General features: G+C 43.4%; 1 protein-coding gene across 1 annotated transcript in view; it reads right to left on the bottom strand.

Moving 5' to 3' along the window:
• The window catches only part of Zfyve1 (zinc finger, FYVE domain containing 1), a 76,377-nt gene that overhangs the window by 5,119 nt on the left and 57,130 nt on the right, over positions 1–14,128 (bottom strand). Inside the window, 5 exon segments of the mRNA XM_013017222.1 lie at positions 871–1,041; positions 3,166–3,283; positions 3,369–3,466; positions 3,918–4,026; positions 6,336–6,442. Coding sequence (XP_012872676.1) covers positions 871–1,041; positions 3,166–3,283; positions 3,369–3,466; positions 3,918–4,026; positions 6,336–6,442 — 603 coding nt within the window.

Below are 14,128 nucleotides of genomic sequence, written 5' to 3'. Positions count from 1 at the left end.
ATGAGGCCCTGGGTTCGATTCTTCAGCACCACATAAGCAAAAAGAAAAAAGCCGGAAGTGGCACTGTGGCTCAAGTGGTAGAGCGCTAGCCTTGAGTTGAAGAGCTGAGGGACAGCGCCCAGGCCCAGAGTTCAGGCCTCACGACCAGACCCCCCCCCAAAAAAAAACAAAAACAAAAGCAAAACATAAACATTCCTAAGACTCCATCTTGACCCATGCTGGGTACAATGGTGTATGGGAAAGCACAATGTCTGGGTGCTGTAGCACATACATGTCATCCCCAGTGATGCAGAAAAGCAAAAAGAAGAAGATCACAATCTAGGATAGCTCAGCCATAAAATGAGACTATCTTGAAAATAACCAATCCAATTCAGTATACACTCTACGGAAAATGAACTATGCAAGTTGTGGGCAGGGATGGGAGTGGGAAACTAGGGAAAGCAAAGGAAGTAGTAAATGTCAAAAAAAAGACATGAAATAGTAACATATCTGTACAACACCTTAATAACAATGAAATTACATATTTTTTAAAAGTAATAAAATATCTAACCCAAAAAGGGGTGGTGGACTGATTCAAGTGATAAGAGTGTCTGCTCTGACCTAAAAATCCCAGTTTCCTCCCTCCTCTTCCACACACACACACACACATACACACACAAGATAAAATACTTGCAGAATAACACAAAAGGAAAGCCATGAGCAAAGAGGTACCTAGCTGCTTCAAAGTTTCTCTTTTCTATACTCTTAGAGATAATTGCACTGGGGAAAAATTTGTTGACCTTCCTTGCTGAACTAACTTAGCATGTGGCAAAGTGGCATCAGCAGGACAGGCTGTAGCAGGAAATGCAGGGGTGTCTGGGCATACCATACCAGGATCTGGGAATTGGGTCTCCAGTAGGCTGGAGCAATCTGATCTGTCAGCCAGGAAGTCACAGCCTTGGTGGGCCCAAGGCTGAGCTCAGACACAGACTGAGCCATGAAGTTCATCCCATCCAACAAGCGCTGGGCAGCATTGTTGTTGTCCTTCAGAAATGCATCAGTCTGAAAAGAAAATGCAGGCTCCCATCATACTCTGAATTAAAGGAAGAAAAGGATGAGAAGGAAAAGGGTATCTAGTGGCCAACACAAAACTCTAAACTCCCTGGCAGGGGAAAATGGAGACAGACCAGAAAGCTTTCTGGCCTTAGGACAGTGCAGTCTGCAATCAGTCAGCACTGACATATTCTAATCAAGGTAATCCAAAAACTTGATTGGTGGGCAGCTGTTCAATCAGGACTAACTTGTCCCTACAGTATAGAAGGTCATACCTCCTCTCCCTATTCCACAGTTCTTCTGCTACCAGCCATCTCTAGGAATTTGACTTCTGTGAGTATAATAGCTATTATGGGTTTGACTTCCTGCTAGACAAAACTTTCTGGGAATAATGATTTCTCTTTTCCAAAGAATCTAGCACAATTCATGGCACACAGTCCTTTAACAACACATGGTGAAATGATGGATAGACGGACCAAAAGCAAAGTACTCTCCTAATCAAAAGAACTATGAGAAATACAACCAAACCAAGGAACAAATTGCTACCCTAGTGTTTTGCTGGATTAGAACAAACTCTCACCAAGTGTGAATAGTGACTTTTTTTTTTTGTTGGTCGTGGGGCTTGAACTCTGGGCCTGGGCGCTGTCCCTCAGCTCTCCAGCTCAAGGCGAGCGCTCTACCACTTGAGCTACAGCGCCACTTCTGGTTTTCTGGTGGTTTATTGGAGATAGGAGTCTCACGGTCTTTCCTGCCTGGGCTAGCTTTGAACCGCGATCCTCAGATCTCAGCCTCCTGAGTAGCTAGGATTACAGGCGTGAGCCACCAGCACCCGGCTGACTTTTTTTTTTTTTTTGGCCAGTTGTGAAACTTGAACTCTGGGCCTGGGCACTGTCCTTCGGCTCTTCAGCTCAAGGCAAGTGCTCTACCACTTGAGCCACAGCACCATTCCGGTTTTTCTGGTGATTAATTTAAGATAAGAGTCTCATGGGGGCCACGCACCAGTGGCTCACGCCTGTAATCCTAGCTACTCAGGAGGCTGAGATCTGAGGATTGCAGTTCAAAGCCAGCCCGGGCAGGAAAGTCCATGAGATTCTTATCTCCAACAAATCACTCAGAAAACCAGAAGTGGCACAGTGGCTCAAGTGCTAGAGCATAGCCTTGAGCTGAAGAGCTGAGGGACAGCATTCAGGCCCAGAGTTCAAGCCCCATGACTGACTAAAAAAAAAAAAAAAGTTTTGTGGACACTGGGAAGGTGGCTCAGAGGTAGCGTGCTTGCCTTGCATGCACAAGGCCCTGGGTTCCATTCCTCAGTACCACATAAGCAGAAAAAGCCAGAAGTGGCACAGTGGCTCAAGTGCTAGAGCATAGCCTTGAGCTGAAGAGCTGAGGGACAGCATTCAGGCCCAGAGTTCAAGCCCCATGACTGACTAAAAAAAAAAAAAAAGTTTTGTGGACACTGGGAAGGTGGCTCAGAGGTAGCGTGCTTGCCTTGCATGCACAAGGCCCTGGGTTCCATTCCTCAGTACCACATAAGCAGAAAAAGCCAGAAGTGGCACAGTGGCTCAAGTGGTAGAGCTCTGGCCTTGAGCTGAAGAGTTCAGGGACAGAACCCAGGCCCAGAGTTCAGGCCCCACAACCGAACAACAACAACAACAAAAAAGAGTCTCATGGACTTTCTTGCTCTGGCTAGCTTTGAACTGTGATCCTTAGATCTCAGCCTCCTGAGTAGCTAGGATTACAGGGATGAGCCACCAGCGCCCAGCCTTTTATTTTTGTTTTGTTTTGTTTTGTTCAGGGCCATGCCATATTCCCAGTTTGGTCTCAAACTTCTGAGCTCAAGGGATCCTCCTACCTCCACTTCTGGCTTTTTTGTGTGATTAATTGGAGATATGGGTCTCATAAGACTTTTCTGCCTACTTTGGCTTAGAACCATGACTCTTAGATCTCAGCCTCTTGAGTAGCTAGGATTATAGGCATCAGCCAATTGATATCCATCCCAGAGCACTTCTAAATCACTGATACACTGAAATTCATGGCTGATTTTCCTTCAAAACAAGCTCCACCTCTCCCAACACACCAATAACCGAATGGTCTAAGTGAAAGAAGGAGGAAAGTCAATGGAACAGGTCTTACTCCAGGCCACACATGCACAATCTCTGTCCGCACCACCGTATCCACAGGATCTTGGTTGCCAAACCAGTACTGTCGACTCCGATAGACCACACCACAGTTAGGACATTCAATTACATACCTACAAGAGAGACAAATAGTGTTTCCCAGACATATGCTGGGGAGACAAAACTTTACATACCATTTAGCTCTGTTGGTAAACTTACCCAGACCAGGCATATTTTGCAAGACCCATCCAGGGAGAGTCAGTGGAAGCAGATGTTTTGGGCACCACGCTGACTTCCTTGCCCCTCTCATAGCAGGCCTGAAACATGAAGCACTCTGCCAGCTTATTCTAGAACCCAGGACCTCTTCCCCTCCTCCAACCCCAGAAACTATAAACTTCAGCACCTCAGGAGGAAGTTCATTTCTTTAAAGAAGCCAGTGAAGCCCTGGATAATAGTGAACTATATGGCAGCCCTAAAACAAAGCTCAAAATTATTCTACTGTCATACACAGGAGAAAGCCATCAAAACCAATTTCCTGAAAAGCACTTCTAGGAGGAAAATGAATGGTCCGTGTATATGATCCTTATAAAGGAGCTCAACAGAAGCTGATTTAATAAACCAAAGGGGCCATGAGAGCTGAGCAGTTCCAAGCATTCAATTTGAATGCTAATACTTTAGCGTATTACAAAGGCAGCCTGAGAAAACCCTTCCAATAGGAGCACACCTAACAAGATGGCCACTAAAGGAAAGAGAGTGTAAAAGACTCACCTTACAGGTATAAACCCGGTTGTCATACTGGTGGGAGTATCTGCAGCGGCTCTTGGCTTCATGAGGCACTCCTTCCTTTCCATGATTCATGCTGTTCTTACAGCCAGCCCTGAGGGAAGCCCAAAACTGACAATGAGAAGACTAGGGAGCCAGTGTCACTTACCAGAAGAGTTTGATCCTGAGCCAGGCACAGGCCTGAAAACAGAGCTGGGTGCTAACCGGGCTTTGGTGCTTAGCACAAAGAGTGTTTCACCCATATGTTCCTCTCTGATTGCTGTAACCAACAGCATGACAGAGGTAGAACAACTATTACTTTGTAAGGCGAAAAAGCAAAAGGGAAAAAAGCAAAATCGACATGGAGGAGTCAAAAGATAACTTACCCAGAAATGAAATCTGAACACCTCTGGGTTCATGTGGCTCATGCCTGTATACTTACCTACTCAAGGCTAAGATCTGATGATCTTGGTTCAAAACTAGCCTGGGCAGAAAATTCCTTGATACTCTTTTACCTCCAATAAACCACTAAAAAGCAGTGCAACCGTGGTTCAAGTGGCAGAGTGCCGGCCTTGAGTAAACAAGCTGAGGGATAGCACCCAAACCCTGAGTTTAAGCCCAGTACTAGCAAACAGATCCTATGAAACTAAAAATCCAAAAGGATAAAATGGAAAATTAAAGTCAGGAACTGGTGGCTCACTTCCATAATCCTAGCTACTCAAGAAGACCGTAGTTCAGAACCAGCCCAAGTAGGAAAGTCTATGAGATTCTTGTCTCCAATTAATCCCCAAAAAGCAGGAAGTGGAGCTGTTGCTCAAGTGGTAGAGAAAAAAAAACAAAACTTAGGGACAGTGCCTAGGCCCTGAGTGCAAGCAAGCCCCAGGATTAGCACCAAAAAAAAAAAAAAAAAGAGAAAAGCCAGAAGAGGCTGCCAAAATGCTAAACAAAAACTAACTCCAAAAACTTGGCAAAACATTAAAGGAAGGCCTACACTAAATAAGAAAAACTCAGATGAACAATGAACTGGGCCATCCTGACAAGGCAAAACAGAGATCACAACTTAAAAAGTCACTGTGATAGTAGAAAAAACTTTGGAAACTGCTGAGGCTCAGTTAGAACTGGAAAGTAATTATCCAACAGTGCTTAAGCCCCTCATTCTCGGTTCATGGGATCAGCAATAAGGAAGGTAAATCACACTGGCAACTAACAGTCCACTCCTCAAGCTGAAGTCTCCAAGGTCATCCTTAGTTCTCCTAGTCTACAACTGTAAAATCCAAAGCCTTTTTTTTTTTTTAAACCAAAATCAGAGGTGGTTTAGTACCAGCAAGCCACCGACGGACTTCAACGATGCCAAAGGCCATACATGACAGAGGTGGGCTCAGACAAAGGCAGTGTGTCCTGATATGGATGAAAACAATTCAATGTCAAGGGGACTGGGGCAGTGTCTGCAGAACAGGAAGACTACAATCTGACCTTGATGCTGCCTTTAAATCCCTCGGGCCCATCAGACAAGTCGAACTGTAATTTAATAGCTATCAACAGCTTAAACTAATACAGTAATCCTTAAGGTGTAGTTCTGACAAGCAACACCAGAGCACCATTTGGGAATGTGTTAAAATTGTGAAATCTCAGGTACTTCCTTGGACCTACTAAATGAGGAAAATGGGGTGAAGGTAAACAATCGTTTAACACACTCTTCAGGTTTCTGATACACACTCACATCTGAGAATCACCCCTCTGATCCCTCTATAACAAAGTGGAGTCCAACATTGGGAACACTGCAACACCTTCAAGCATGGTCAAGACTAATAAGCATCTCAGATCCCGCCCAGCCATGCAATTCAGAATCCTCAGTCTAAGCTACATAACTGAATCATCTCAGTAACCTTTGAAATACACCAATGCTAAAGCCACACCCTAGATCCTGTAAATAGGAATCTCTTGGAGGTGGGGCCTTGGCCTCCTTTCTGAATGTTCCCTGGAAAATGTGCTCCAAGCATTTGTCTGCATAATGGAAGGAATTACCTACAACCAATACCTACATCACAGTGAATATTAGCTGAATAAAAAGAATACTCTGAATAAATGATCAAAAACAGTGGCTAAAAAGAAAGAAAAGCAGACAACCCAAGGTCTTCTATAACAAATGCCCAAACGAAAAACCACTCAACTTCACCTCCATATCATAGTTTAAAATCTTCAAGGAATCCTTCAAAACCATGTACCCTTGAAGCCCTTGCTAACTCAAAGTATGGTTCCTGGACCATCAGGATCACTTAGGTACTGGTCAGCAATGCACCTGATTCACCCCCATCACTGGAATAAAAACCTTTTACCCAGACTCTGGGTAAAGCACACCAATCTGCAAGTACCACTTAATCTCTAGTCCCAAGGTGGGCGATGGGCACAGCTGGCCTCACTTACCCACAGCTGAGGCACAGGGAGGAGCAGGTAAAGTACTCATCTGGAAAAAAGGAGCTGTGCGCCATCTGGTCATCAGGGATCTCACCGCTAAAGCGGTCACTCAGCGCCTGCCAATGAGAGAAGGTGGCGACATGAAGGCCCTCAGTAGACAGTCTGTGCCGTGGTGCTTCCTCTCCTGCCTTCCCAGGATCCTCACTGCTATAGCAGATTTCTTACAAGCACCACCATGGAAGAGGGACTCCAGTAACTTCTGCTCATTGCCTTTGACCTTGACCCAACTTGTGCCAACCCTCACCACAGAAAACCTTGGAAAGAACCAACCCATTGCCCAAGAGGTCAAAAGTAAGCAAAATAACTGCTCTTTCCTAATGCCTTGGAGGTTATAAACATCTCCCACACTATTTTATTCAAGATCATCACAAATATTAACTAGTGCCCATTTTATATATGAAGCTAGATCAAAATACTGAGCTTTAGGAGAGGAGCCAAGAAGTGAGCTGGAAGTTTCCTGGGCTTCTGTCCCAGTCCACTTGTACTTCACTGGGCCAAAGAACTATCTCATGTAGAAATTAAGCATCAGCCAATAGAACAGCGAAGAATTACCACAGTGTTCCAGTCATTTATCAACAATATTAGCCTAAAAGATGACAGATGGCCAAAGTAAATGCCAAAAAGAAAGATAAAGAGAAGCAAATTGAAAAGTCCCTGTTGGAAGGTAGGTTCCATTTCTAATCCTCTATTTCTACTCCCTACTTTATATTCAAAGTATTTTTTCAGGCTAATTATAGATATAGGTTTTCCAGGCTTTAAAAACTATTCAATGCACACTAGTCAGAGTTCCTGTCAGTGCCTGAGTCTGAAGCAGCCAAGCACTGGGCAGAGGAAGAGAAGGGAAAGTAGGGAGGACAAGATGGTACCTCCCTTAGTGAAAGGCAAGAAGAAATTTCGAAATGGAATCTAGTACAGATTTTTTAAACTCAAGCCATGAAAAGAGTTTCAATAAGAATTTTTTTTCTTTTTTCTTTTTCTTTTTGCCAGTCCTGGGACTTAGGGCCTAAGCATTGCCCTTGAGCTTCTTTTGCTCAAGGCTAGCACTTGAGCCACAGTACCACTTCCAACTTTTTTGTTTTGTTTTGGCCAGTCATGGGGCCTGAACTCTGGGCCTGGGCACTCTCCCGCACCTCTTCAGCTCAAAGCTAGTGCTCTACCACTCGAGCCATAGCGCCACTTCTGAATTTTTCTGCTTATGTGGTGCTGAAGAATTGAACCCAGGGCCTCAAGCATGCAAGGCAAGCACTCTACCACTGAGCCACCTTCCCAGCCCCTTTTAACTTTTTCTGTTTATGTGGTACTGGGGAATCCAACCCAGGGCTTCATGCATGCAAGGCAAGCACTCTACCACTAAGCCACATCCCCAGTCCAAGAATTTCTTATGTCCCTGGGCTGGATATATAGCTCACTGGTATAGTACTAGCCTAGCATACACAACCCCTGAGTTAAAGCCCAAGCACTACAAAGTATAACATAGCCTCCTTTTTCTTTTTGGAAGGAAGTAGTCTCAAACCCGGAGTTGAAAACCCAAGGGGCACAGGATGCCAATGGCTTATGCCTTTAATCCTAGCTACTCAGGAGGCTGAGATCTAAGGATTATGGTTCCAAGCTAACCTAGGCAGAAAAGATCTGTGAGACTCTTATCTCCAATTAACCACACAAAAGCCATAAATGGATCTGAGGCTCAAAGTGGTAGAGTGCTAGCCTTGAGTAAAAGCTCAGAGAAAGAGGGAAGGAGGGAAAGAAAAAGGAAAGAAGGAAAAAAGTGAGGTCTGGAAAGCCAGCTTATAGTTGGCAGTTCTGCACTTGGTGCTTCTGATTCCTTATCTATAGAATAGACACACAGCACACCATTGGTATTCTCTGCAGTAGGTCTCTTCAGACCATTACATCTTAAGGATCAAAGGAGGCTAGCCATGCAGAGCACTACCCACAAAGTGAGCACACACTGGGGCTGAGAAGGTGGCTCAGTGGTAGAGTGCTTGCTTTGCATGCATTAGGCCCTGGGTTTGATTCCTCAGCACCTCATAAACAGAAAAAGCTGGAAGTGCTGTGGCTCAAGTGGTAGAGCTGAAGAACTGAGGGACAGTGGCCAGGCCCAGAGTTCATACCCCACGACTGACAAAAAAAATAAAACTAAAGTGAGCACACAGAAAATGGTTGGCTGCTGTGATTCCTGTTGTTGTTACCCTGGGCAGCTCACTCTTCTTCAGAAATAATGGCAATGAAGGTAGAAAAAATCAGTTGTATGGCCTGGGAATGTGGCTTAGTGGTAGAGAGCTTGCCTAGCATGCATGAAGCCCTGGGTTCAATTCCTCAGTACTATATACACAGAAAAAGCCAAAAGCGGTGCTATGGCTTGAGCTAGCCTTGAGCAAAAGAAGTAGAGACAGTGCCCAGGCCCTGAGTTCAAGCCTCAGGACTGGCAAAACTGAAAAAAGAAAAATCAGTTGTAGGAAGAAGTATCTAATGACAGAGAAAATAAGCAAACAACTAAGGAGTGTAGAAGCTGCTATCAATGATATGGTGGATACCATATCAGCATTTCTTTAGCCTCTGAATTTTACTTTTCCTACTTGTTTTCCTAAGGACAAATAGCAAGTTTTAACATTAGTTCAGTAACGAGATCAATTAGAGGAAAAGCTGCCTCCAGTGACATAAATTAGTAGCCCAATAATGCTGGCAGTGCGCTTTCTGTTCCAACTCAAGTGGCCCAGGTCAATTCTCTGGAAGTTCTTCAACGAAGTAGAGCCTTTTCAAAGTATCTTAGAGCCTAACATGGTCAGTCTGCAGTCTGACTTTCCATGGCCCTCATGCCCTTGGAACTGCCAGCATTCTCTGCTGTAGGCAAATGGTAGCTTATCTTATGCTGTCCAAGACACCGGTAACTTCTTATGATGTCAGAAAGAGAAGAACTCTGATATAAACCACCTTCAGGCCATCCACACTCTCACATGCTGGGTAAGGAAGCAACCATGCCACTTCTTTTACAAGTCCAATTTGACAGTAATGAGTTGACCTTTACAAGCTCAGAAAGCTTTACAAGAATCCAGAGTGTGAGACTGTAATAGTATCTGTTTAAAAAAACAAACTGATGGGCTGGGAAGGTGGCTCAGTGGTAGAGCGCTTGCCTTGCATGCCTGAGGCCCTGGGTTCGATTCCTCAGCACCACATAAGCAAAATGAAAAAAAGCCGGAAGTGGCGCTGTGGCTCAAGTGGTAGAGCGCTAGCCTTGAGCTGAAGAGCTGAGGGACAGCGCCCAGGCCCAGAGTTCAAGCCCCATAACCGGACCCAAAAAAAAAAAAAACTGATGATAGTGTGTTTCAGATTCAAGGATAGGGAAGACCTGTCCTCCTTTCTCTGTAATCTGATTTTTCTTGCCTACTGTAGACATAGCCTTCACCAAATCCACATGCTTTTCTAGGTATAAATTTCAAAACCTGGGGATGAAGCACAGTAGTGTACCATGTGCTTCAATACCAGGCAGACAAACAAGTGAAAAAATTTCAAATCTCACATTATTCCATGGTTTCTCAGGCTCTCTTCCTCCTGAGGTGTCAAAGCTGGGAGGGAAAGGCAAGGAAGGGCCTCTTGTGAGAGTGACTGCAAAAGTATTTGAAGCAAATCTGAAGACTTGGTTGCCTGGAGACTGGATGATCTTGAACCTTAGTTGCCTTGGCAACAGTACGGATCTTTCTATTGTACCTATAAGGTTAACCCCAGTCATCAAGGGCTAGCAGTACAATTCCTGAATCAAAATTGACACTCTTCTATAATCAATGATGCCACCCCCAAACAAACTTAACTTCCAAATACTTAATAGGTACCTTCTAATGTGATAGAATCGGAAAGTCAAGAGTTTCTACATCTGGTGATCAGAGGCTAAAGAATGTACTACAGAAACCTACATGAATTCAGCTTTAACACAATCTTCCCAATTATTCTGAACTGTAAGTACAGACAAGCACAGTTAATACAATATTCCTCTCCCCTATAAGTCAATATTAATTCTCCTATTCAACTGGGCCTTGAGCATCTGCTTCCTTTCACCAAATTTACCTCTCAGCCCACTGGTATGTTTTGTGAGATGATGCTACTATAGATCCTGAGCAAAAGAGTGCAAAATGCCCCAGCTAGAAAAATGGTACCAAGCTGGGTGTTAGTGGCTCACATCTGTAATCCTAGCTACTCAAGAGGCTGAGATCTGAGGATCACAGTTCAAAACCAGCCCAGGCAGAAAAGTCCATGAGACTCTTATCTCCAGTAAACCACCAGAAAACTGGAAGTGGTGCTGTGGCTCAAGTGGAAGAGCGCTAGCCTTGAGCTCAAGAGCTGAGGGACAGCGCCCAGGCCCAGAATTCAGGCCCCGCAACCAGACCAAAAATAAATAAATAAATAAACATGAAAAGAGACATATGGACTCTCTTCAATTTGACCTGCTGCATCAATCAGGTGGAACCTCAGGAATAAGATATAGTAAAAGGCCAGGTATGGTGGCAGACACCTTCAGCATTTAGGAGGAAGAGACAAGAGGAGCTCAAGTCCAAATTCATTTTAACTAATTGCTTTTGGGCAGGGAAAAATTAGTGAGGTCTTGATTCGAAAAATCCAGAGGTTAGAGATATAGCTTAGTAATGGGCACTTGCCTAGAATGTGTAAGACCTGAGTTTAATTCTTGGCACTATCAAAAACAAAAAACAACCCCTTCCCTCAAAAAAAAAAAAAACCACAAAGAATATATTGTGAATATTTTCTTTTTGAGGCAGACTATCACTATGTAGCCCCAGGCTGGCAATGAACTAGCAATCCTCCTGCCTCCATTTCCCAAGAGCTGGAATTACATACCCCAATACTGTTTTTTTTAAATAAATAGCAAAGAATCATATAAATCATATTAGAACACACCCTGGGTTTCTCAAGGTGTTTATATGATGAGTTACCGAGGAACTGGAAAAAATAAAGCTATCAAGAGGATACACAGGAAACCAAATAAATTAGCCTGACAAAAATCAAATATGCCCATTCCCACCCACATTCTCTTATACTAAAAAAGATGCATGACTATTTATAAAAACAATAAATACAATAGTATGCATTAATAAAATAGTAGAGTATAGACATCCATTACCTTATACAATAATATAAACTAAAAATAATATAGACCTCAGACTTAAGTTGGACAGCAAACTTGACCCATTGGCCTAATGAAAACTCTAAAGGCAGGTAGCTTCTTATGAGAGTGATAATCAGAGAATTAACCACTACAAATTTAAAAGAGATTAGATACAAAACAACACAAACAAAAAGGCAAAAAACAATTATGTGTGTGCATGCGCACATGCATGCGCTAATGCGCGCCAGTCCTGGGACTTAAACTCAGGGTTTGGGTGCTGTTGGTGAATTTTTGTCCTCAAGGCTAACACTACTACTTGAGCCACGGCTCTACTTCCAGCTTTTTTGGTACTTAACTAAAGATAACAGTCTCACAGACTTTCTTGCCCAAGCTGGCCTTGAACTATGCTCCTTAGATCTCAAGTCTCCTCAGTAGCTAGAGTTATAGCTGTGAGCCACCAGTGTCTAGCCCAATTTTTTCAAAGACCATGGCAAAAATTACAAAACTAATACAATTTCTGGTGAGAGCCCAAACCCTGTGCCTGAACAGATCACTCCTTCTCATAAACAGGAGTCCCACAACCCAGTCCAACAAAGCCCCTCGCCTACCTCACAAAAATAGAAAATACCAGGTCCACAGGAAATTCTGCAGACACCAGTTACTAAGAATCATCAGCAGTCCAGCCAACCAGGCTCATTTTAATTGCAGAAAGCAAGATTCCTGAGTGGTATCATATTGTAAGAATACAGTGTAACTGCTTTCCTTTAAAGTGCCTGTAAACTGGGCTGGGATTAGATGTGCAAGACTCCCAAGGGGAAAAGCCCTGAGCAGTAATTGTAGCACTCAGTGTCCCTGATGTCTTTCAACACTGAGCTGGGTTCATTTAAAGAACTGGTCTATTGGCTTAATGATTCACAGTGACAGTATTTATAACTGTTGTGTGTCTTAGCATGGATTCAGCATCCTACAGAAATGGTCACAGTGAAGCACCCAGGCCCAGAGTTCAAGCCTCATGACCGACAATAGCAACAACAAAAAACACACAAAAGAATGTTCATAGTGAAAACCATCTTCTACTTACAAGGACACACTCAGCCAACACCTCTAAGCAACATTAGACAGTGAAAGCCAAGGCTAGAAAGGTGGCTTAGTGGTAGAATGCTTGCCTAACATGCATGGGTTTGATTCCTCAGATCTGAGGATTGTGGTTCAAAGCCAGCCTGGGCAGGAAAAAGTCCATGAGACTCCAAATAAGCACAAGAAAACCAGAAGTGGCGCTGTGATTCAAAGTGATAGAATGTTAGCCTTGCTCAGGCACAGCACCCAGGCCTGGAGTTCAAGCCCCACAACCAACCAAAAAAAAAAAAAAAAAAAGGAAAAGGAGCAGGGTGCCAGTGGCTCATGCCTATAATCCTAACTACTCAAGAGGCTGAGCTGTAAGGACTGTGATTAAAAGCCATCCCAGGCAGGAAAAAAAAAAAAAATGAATGAGACTCTTTATCTACAATAAAAAAAAAAAAAGTCAGGTGCTGGTGGCTCACACCAGTAATCCTAACTACATAGGAGGCTGAGATTTGAGGATCATGGTTTGAAGCCAGCCCAGGCAAGAAAGTCTCTGAGACTCGTATCTCCAGTTAAGCACCAAAAAAATGGAAGTAGAGCGAGGGCTCAAGTGGTAGAGCACTAGCCTTGAGGAAGAAAAAAAAAAGCTCAAATTCCAAAGCAGAAATTACCTCTTTCTAGTTATTTTTTCAATTTCAGAATCTTTTAGAAAATCTCACACAGGTAATAGCATATCTATCATCTCATAAATATTTGTTAATAATCTTCCTTTTAAATAAAGTCTAATGCCCAGTGCTGGTAGCTCATGCCTGTAATCCTTGCTACTCAAGAGGCTGAGATCTGAGGATCACAGTTCGAAGCTATCCTGAGCAGTAAAATCCATGAAACTCGTATCTCCAATTAACCACCAGAAAACTGGAAATGGCTCTGTGGCTAAAAATGGTAGAGCACTAGATTTGAGTGCAAAAGCTCAGGAATAGGACTCATGCCCTGAGTTCAAGCACCACAATTGACAAAAAATGAAAAATAAAAATAGAGTCTCATGATCTTCCATCAGAAACAGTCTCTCTTATCTGCTGAGATGAAGTAGAGACTTATGAAAAGGAGCTCTGAAACAAAATTGTCAGGATTTATGTCCCCTGTCACTTATTAAATACAATCAGTTACTTCGTTTCTCTGTGCCTCTGCTTTTCCATCTTCAAAATGACAATAGCAGCTTACTCAGGGATGATATAAGGATTAAATGAATTAATCCATACATAATACTCTGCATTTTAGCAAGAAGAAATAATTATTGTTATTATCAGTCTGTTCTTATTTTTGTCTTTGTAATTTCCTACTTATGATACCAATTTCCCATTTATACTGGTAACAAAAAATTTCCTTCTCGGGGCTGGGAAGGTGGCTCAGTGGTAGAGCGCTTGCCTTGCATGCCTGAGGCCCTGGGTTTGATTCCCCAGCACCACATAAACAAAAAGAAAAAAAAGCCGGAAGTGGGGCTATGGCTCAAGTGGTAGAGCGCTCGCCTTGAGCTGAAGAGCTGAGGGACAGTGCCCAGGCCCAGAGT

Source organism: Dipodomys ordii, unplaced genomic scaffold (genome assembly GCF_000151885.1).
Source record: "Dipodomys ordii isolate 6190 unplaced genomic scaffold, Dord_2.0 Scaffold2, whole genome shotgun sequence".
NCBI classification, from domain to species: domain Eukaryota; kingdom Metazoa; phylum Chordata; class Mammalia; order Rodentia; family Heteromyidae; genus Dipodomys; species Dipodomys ordii.
Note: the sequence above shows the minus strand (reverse complement) of the source record. Positions and strands in the feature narration are given on the sequence as shown.